The 8232-nt window shown below is 40.6% G+C and overlaps 1 protein-coding gene across 1 annotated transcript in view; it reads left to right on the forward strand.

The window, feature by feature from the left end:
• The window catches only part of BIRC6 (baculoviral IAP repeat containing 6), a 271529-nt gene that overhangs the window by 71206 nt on the left and 192091 nt on the right, over positions 1-8232 (forward strand). The window contains exon 10 of the mRNA XM_023511826.1: positions 2578-3972. Coding sequence (XP_023367594.1) covers positions 2578-3972 — 1395 coding nt within the window. The remainder of the gene's footprint in view (positions 1-2577; positions 3973-8232) is intronic.

Raw genomic sequence — 8232 nt, forward strand, 5'->3', positions numbered from 1 at the left:
GAGGCAGGAGACTCGCTTGAGCCCCGGGGGTTGGAGATTGCTGTGATGTCACGGCACTCTACCCAAAAAAATAGCCAGGCGTTGTGGCGGGTACCTGTGGTCCCAGCTACTTGGAAGGCGAAGGCAGGAGACTTGCTTGAGCCCAGGAGTTGGAGGTGAGCCCAGGAGTTGGATGTTGCTGTGAGCTGTGATGCCACAGTACTTTACCCAGGTGGATAGCTTGAGGCTCTGTCTCAAAAAAAAAAAAAAAATTCTGCTTTAGATAGAAAAGGTTTCAGTGTTAGAAGGTAGCTGTCAGTTAACATATTGAGGAGATCATGAATGAAATAGTTTACAAAGTGGTTTAAATGGAGCTTTTCATATCCCTCAAGTGTTTGATGTTCCATGAGTCTCTTGTTGCTCATTCCTAGATGTGGCAGCTTTACAGCCATCATGTAGTCACCTTGGTTTCTTTATATGTCTTTATTTTCCTGTTCTGTATTCTTCCTATCTAAATTGTATGAAGGCATTTCTAATTTTTTTGTATTTCCAAAAGTTACCTAGAGCGATCTTTATGTTATTGTTGCTAATGATGTTGTGGCCTGACTGATAGTAGTTTGTGCTATTGAGACAAAACCAGATTGGTTGAAACAATTTTCGTTCATTATTGAGATTTTAGTTGCTTTGGGGGTTGACTAACACAGATCATATGTTTGAAAGGTGGAGACAGAGAAATGGCTTTTGTACTATTTGTAAGGAGACAGCTTAAAGAGAATACAGTGGAAAAGAAGTAAGAGATAATGTAGATGTGTGACTTCAATGAAATAAATGTTAGCAGCAGATATGGAAGACACATTTGACAAACTTTGGAACTTTCTTCCTATTTATTTTTTTCTAAGCACTTGGATTAAAGTGAGTATTTTGACAATTTACTGGTAATCAGCATAAGGTGGGATGAAAGAGAAGAAGCAGTGCTATAATTCCTTAAATGATTAAGGGAATTGAGATGAGTCATTTTTTGTGGATATTCTGCGAGTGCATAAATGACATGTATAAATAATATCAGGTATCTTTTTGATTGAGAATTGAATGATATTAGAGTGATGAATAAATAGTATTTTAATTCTTTAACTTTTAAACTTTTTTTGAAGAATAATATTCACAAATTATCTAAATATATTTTGAATTGAAAAGTCAGAAATGAATCCTTTGGTTTTTCTGAGAAGGTTCATCTCAGGTTTGATTATATTTCTTTTAAAATGCATGATAGCAATGGAGGATTTGCCCCAGGACCCCCCGTGCATGCCAAAATCCACAGATGCTCAAGTTCTGTAAAGTGGTGTAGTATCTGCATATTACCTGTGCACGTCCTCCTGCATACTAATCATCTCTAGATGACTTATATTGCCTAATCTACGTAAACACTGTAAATTGTTGTTATTCAATATTGTTTAGAGAATAAAGAGAAAAGTCTGTACAGACACAACCATTCACTTCCCCCCCAAATATTTTCTTTTTAATTTATTAAAATTTTTTTTTGAGAAAGAGTCTCGCTCTACCACCCTGCAGACAGTGCCGTGGTGTCATCATAGCTCACAGCAACCTCAAATTCTTTTTTTTTTTGGAGACAGAGCCTCAAGCTGTCACCCTGGGAAGAGTTGCTATAGCATCTCAGCTCACAGCAACCTCCAACTCCTGGGCTCAAGTGAGTCTCCTGCCTCCGCCTCCCAAGTAGCTGGGGCTATAGGCATCCACTGCAACGCTGGCCACTTTTTTTTTTTTTTTTTTTTAATTGCAGCTGTCGTTGTTTGGCGGGCCTGGGCTGGATTCGAACCCGCCAGCTCAGGTGTATGTGGCTGGCGCCTTAGCTGCTTGAGCCACAGGTGCCGAGCCAATTAATTATTTTTTTAAGAGACCAGGATCTCGCTTTGTCACCCAGGCTGAGGTGCAGTGACATGATCACAGCTTGCTATAGCTTCCATCTCCTGGGCTCAAGTGATCTTCTGCCTCCATCTCCTAAGTAACTGGGACTGTAGGCTTTCACTACCACACCTGGCTAATTAAAAATTTTTTTTGTACAGATGATGTCTCCCTATGTTGCCCAGGCTGGTCTCAAATTCTGGGCTCAAGTGATCCTCCTGCCTTGTCCTCTCGAAGTGCTGGGATTACAGGCGTGGTCCTCCATACCCAGCCTTTTCCAAATATTTCCCATCCAAGATTGGTTAAATCCATGGATGCAGAGCTAGTGAATATGGAGGACTGACTTGACTTTAAATCCGTTTGCTTCTGTAATTATAATGCATTGCCTGGATGAGTAAGAACAAGTAACAGTCCCTTGAATTATAAACATTGACTTACGTACAACTTGAACTTCACGAATGGAGCTATTACAGTAAGTCACTGAGTTACAAGCATCTGATTGATGTATGACTCACACTTAGGAATCGAGATGGTTATAGGTAGTAGGCAAATGTACCTGTCCAACTAACATACAATTTCAACTTAAGAATCCGGGGACTGCCAGTAATGAGAATGTTAAACTGCAGAGTTTGATTTTATTTAAAGGCTGTGTCTAATGAGTACTGTTCCTTTTCAAAGGGCACACATCACAGAAGGAAGCCATGGAAGTGAGCCTTGATATTACAGCCCTCAGCATTCTCCAACAGCCAGAAAAACTCCAGTGGGAGATTGTTGCAAATGTGCTTGAAGATACTGTTAAGGATCTTGAAGAACTTGGGGCAAATCCTTGCTTAACAAACTCTAAGAGTGAAAAGACAAAGGAAAAGCACCAGGAACAACATAACATTCCCTTTCCATGTTTATTAGCTGGAGGTTTATTAACATATAAATCTCCTGCTACCTCACCCATTAGTAGTAATTCTCATAGGTCACTGGATGGTTTAAATAGAACTCAGGGTGAAAGTGTATCAGAACAAGGGTCAACTGACAATGAATCCTGCACTAATTCAGAACTGAATTCTCCTCTAGTGAGGAGGACTTTACCTGTTTTGCTTCTTTATAGCATCAAGGAATCTGATGAGAAAGCAGGAAAAATATTTTCACAGATGAATAATATTATGAGTAAAAGTTTGCATGATGATGGTTTTACTGTTCCACAGATTATTGAGATGGAGCTGGATAGTCAGGAGCAGTTGTTGTTGCAGGATCCTCCTGTGACTTACATTCAGCAATTTGCAGATGCAGCAGCCAACCTTACCTCTCCAGATTCTGAGAAGTGGAACTCTGTGTTTCCCAAGCCTGGGACTTTGGTTCAGTGCTTGAGGCTGCCAAAGTTTGCAGAGGAGGAGAATCTTTGTATAGACTCAATAACTCCTTGTGCTGATGGAATTCATTTGTTGGTAGGACTGCGGACATGCCCTGTTGAATCCTTGAGTGCAATAAATCAAGTAGAGGCCTTGAATAATTTAAATAAATTAAACTCTGCACTATGTAATCGACGGAAAGGTGAGCTGGAATCGAATCTTGCTGTAGTGAATGGTGCAAATATTAGTGTAATCCAACATGAATCACCAGCAGATGTACAGACTCCTTTGATAATTCAGCCCGAGCAGAGGAATATTAGTGGTGGATATTTAGTTCTTTATAAAATGAATTATGCCACTCGGATAGTGACTTTAGAAGAGGAGCCAATAAAAATCCAACATATCAAAGATCCCCAGGACACAATTACCTCGCTCATTTTGCTTCCACCAGATATATTGGATAATCGGGAGGATGACTGTGATGAACCTATTGAGGAAATGCAGTTAACCTCCAAGAATGGCATTGAAAGAGAAAAAACGTCTGACATTTCTACTCTTGGACACCTGGTCATAACCACTCAGGGAGGATTTGTAAAAATATTAGATCTTTCAAACTTTGAAATTTTGGCCAAAGTGGAGCCTCCCAAAAAGGAGGGCACTGAGGAACAGGACACATTTGTTTCTGTCATTTATTGCTCTGGCACAGACAGGCTGTGTGCATGCACCAAAGGTAAGCTCTTGCTCGATTCTTCTGCAAATCTTATAAAATTGGTATATATGGCATTTGTGTGCATACCTGGCATGAATTTTAGATTCATATAGATGGAGAAGAAATAACTTTTGTATAATGAAGTGGTAAATCCTTCTGTTTAAATTGTTCTTAATTTTTTTCCTGCTGTCCCAAGTAAGGATTCTCATTGTATTAATAATACAGAAAAATATCTTCTGTGCTTTATACTCAAGAAAATAGCCTGCTGTTGTGTGAGTTATGACTTTGTATCTGTTCATGATTGTGGGCAAGTTTCTTTTAACTTAGTAAACTTGTTTTTTTTTTTTTTTTTATAGACTAGTTTAAGGCCTATTTCCTAGGCTTACTACAGTTAAGTGAATAATGTATGTAAAGTTTCTGGCAGAGATTATTGGTTATTTCCTTGTGAAGTAAAAATACTTAGCAAGTAATTATTAGTTTTGCCAAATAAAATTTGGCTGATTTACTCTTGACCTTGGGTTGGTGAATCACTTCTGCAGCATCTGAGGTCCCATATAAAATAATGTAGTGTGGCAATTTTTTCCCTATTTTTTCATATACATTTTAAGTTGGAGATAAAGCAATTTTTGTAAAGGATTACTGACAATATTAAGCAGAATGAATAGCCTTATTGATAGTTTAATAGGAATTTAGGACTTGGAGATATTTGAAGCATAGGCAATTGTAACCAAGGCTTGGTAGAGAAACTGTTATTTTAAAAGGGTTACACTATTTCTCACCCGTGGTTCTGGTATGAATTAACCTGACTTTTTTCTTTTTGAAGAGAACTCAAGAGTTTAGTTGGAGAAGATAATAGTTAAGGCAGTGTTCAGATTGCCTTTTTTGAACTAAATCGAAGTTTAAATAATGAGGAAAAAAAGTCTTAAAAATAACATCAAAATTCAACTAGATTACTTTAAAAAGTGAGCAATGTAGAGCAGTTTTAAACTAATAAAAATTTATCATTGAAGAGTATAGAGCAACTGTTAAAGCGCTATAGGATATCAAAGATAATTTGACTTTTATTGGTCATTGTTACAACTTTACCTCTGTTAAGTTGTTTAGTTATACCAAGTTTATGAGGTGTGTACTATTATTGTTTCCATTTTCCAGATAAGGAAAGTAAGCGAAAGAGTGGTTAAGTAACTTGCTTAGTCATAGAGCTAATAAATGGCAGAGCCAGTGGTCAAACCCGGGCAGTCTTCTCTTAAAGTGCCTCTATCTATCTATCGATCGATCTATCTATCTATCTATCTATCTATCTAATCTAGAGACAGAGTTTCACTTTTCACCTTCCGTAGAACGCTGTGTCAACATAGCTCACAGCAACCTCAAGCTCTTGGGCTCAAGTGATCCTCCTGTCTCAGCCTTCCAAGTAGCTGGGACTATAGGCACATGCCATAATGCCTGGCTATTTTTAGAGACGGAGTGTTCTTCACCTGGTTTCGAATCCTGAACTCAAGCAATCCACCCACCTGGGCCTCCCAGAGTGCTAGGATTACAGGCATGAGCCACTGTGCCTGGTCTGTAACCACCTCCTTTTTTTTTTTTTTTTTTTTTTGGACTGGGGCTGGTTTTGAACCCACCACCTCCAGCATATGGGGCCAGGGCCCTACTCCTTTGAGCCACAGGTGCCGCCCCAACCATCTCTTTTTTGAGACAAAGCCTCAGGCTATCGCCCTGTGTAGGGTGCTGTGGCGTCAACAGCTCACAGCAACCTCAAACTCCTGGGCTTAAGCTATTCTCTTGCCTCAGTCTCCCGAGTAGCTGGGACTACACAACGCCTGGTTATTTTTGGTTGTAGTTGTCATTGTTTGGCCGGCCTGGACCGGATTTGAACCTGGTATGCATTAAGTAATAACTCCCCGTCCACTCTACTCTCAATCTGGTAACCTCTATTTTCTGACTCTGAATTTGCCAGTTTAGATACTTCATGTAAGTGAAATCATACATTTGTGGGGATGGTGCCTGTGGCTCAGTGAGTAGGGCACTGGCCCCATATACCAACGATGGCAGGTTTGAACCTGGCCCTGGCCAAACTGCAACAAGAAAATAGCTGGGCATTCTGGAGGGTGCCTGTAGTCCCAGCTACTCGGGAGGCTGAGGCTGAGGCTGAGTCAAGAGAATAGCCTAAGCCCAAGAGCTGGAGGTTGCTGTGAGCTGTGATGTCAAAGCACTCCACTGAGGGCAACAAATTAAGACTCTGTCTCTAAAAAAAACCAAACAAAAAAAAGAAATCATACATTTGTCCTTTGTGTTTGGCTTTTTAAACTTAATATATATTTTAATTTATTTTATTATTTTTTGAGACAGAGTCTCACTTTGTTGCCCTGGGTAGAGGGCTGTGGCATCACAGCTCACAGCAACCTCAAACTCTTGGGTTTAACTGATTCTCTTACCTCAGCCACAATGCCTGGCTGTTTTTAGAGACAGGCTTGCGGTCTTGCTTAGGGTGGTCTTGAACCTGTGAGCTCAAGCAGTCCGTCCACCTGGGCCTCCCAGAGTGTCAGAATTATAGGCATGAGCCACTGTGCTCGGCCTTTAAACTTAATATATTTTTAAAGCTCACACATGTATTATAAATCCCATCTTCATGGCTTTTTATAGCCAAATAATATTCCATTATATGTATATGTAGTGGACCCCCTTAACTGCGACTAGTTACCTCTGGTCAACTGCCGTCTGAAAATATTAAATGGGAAGTTTGATAAGCCAGTAATTCAAATTGTGCACTGTTCCACGAAGTGTGATGAAATAAATCTGTTGTCCCACTGAGGACATGAGTACTCCTTTTGTCCACTGTATCTATATTGTATATGCTACCTGCTGTTAGTCACTTTGTAGCTGTTTGTTTATCAAATGCACTGTCCAGGTCTCTCATTATTTATGTTTAAGCAACGCTTATTTTACTTAATGATGGCCTCAAAGTGATGTTGGCAGTTCCTGTATGCCAAAGAGAGTCTCATTATGTTGCCCTTGGTAAAGTGCTGTGGCATCACAGCTCACATCAACCTCCCAATTCCTGGGCTCAAGTGATTCTCTGCCTCAGCCTCCCAAACAGCTGGGACTATAGGTGCCTCCCACAATACCCAGCCATTCTTTGGTTGTAGTTGTCATTGTTGTCTGGCAGGCCTGGGCTGGATTTGAACTCACCAGCTCTGGTGTATGTGGCTGGTGCCCTAGGCACTGAACCTCAGATGCCGAGGAGACAGTTTTACTGTGTCGCCCTTGGTAGAGTACTGTGGTGTGTGTCACAGCTCATAGCAACCTCAAACTCTTGGGCTTAAGCGATTCTCTTGCCTTAGCCTTCCAAGTAGCTGGGACTACAGGCGCCCGCCACAGTGCCTTGCTATTTTCTTGTTGCAGTTGTCATTGTCATTGGCTGGCTCCAACCTGCCAGCCCTGGTACATGTGGCTGGTGTCATAACCACTGTGCTACGGGCACTGGCTTTTTTGTTATTGTTGCTGTAGTTGTCGTTTAGCAGGCCCGGGCTGGGTTCGAACCTGCCACCCCTGGTGTATGTGGCCCACTTCCTAGCTGCTGAGCTACGGGTGCTGAGCCAGGGAGGCCTTTTTGTTGTTCTTTGCTTGTTTGGGCTTTTAAATTAATTTTTTGAGACAAAGTCTTCCTCTGTTGCCTGGGCTAGAGTGCTTTGCCATTGCTTACTGTAACCTCAAACTCCTGGGCTTGAGCTGTCTTCTACCTCAGCCTCCCTAGTAGCTGTTACTATAGGTATGAACCACCATTTTTCATAGACACGAGGTTCATTCTTGCTTAGGCTGGTCCCTGACCTGAAGTGATTTTCCCACCTTGGCCTCCCACAGTGCTAAGATTTCAGATGTGAGGCACCATGCTGGCAAGAGAGGCTGTATAAGTGATTTCTTCAAGTAAAAATGTGAAAATTTTGACTTAATGAAGAAAGAAAGAAACAGAAATCTGTGCTGAAGTTTCTAAGGTCTGGGATAAGAAATGAATCTTCAATTTGTGAATTTGTCAACATATTGTTAAGATTTTCTATTTTTGTTAGTTACTGTTGTTACTGTGCCTGACTTATAAATTAAACTTTATCATAGGTATGTATGTCTGTATAGGAAAAAATACAGTGTATATAGGGGTCAGTATTCTTTGTGGTTTCAGGCATCCACTATGGATGGGTCTTGGGAACTTACCCTTTGAGGTTAAAGAGTGACTACTGTGACCCATTTTGTTTATGGGTCCCATTGTTTTTTTTTTTTTTTTTT

This window comes from Otolemur garnettii, unplaced genomic scaffold, assembly GCF_000181295.1.
Source record: "Otolemur garnettii isolate 467f Iridium unplaced genomic scaffold, OtoGar3 scaffold00022, whole genome shotgun sequence".
Classification (NCBI taxonomy): domain Eukaryota; kingdom Metazoa; phylum Chordata; class Mammalia; order Primates; family Galagidae; genus Otolemur; species Otolemur garnettii.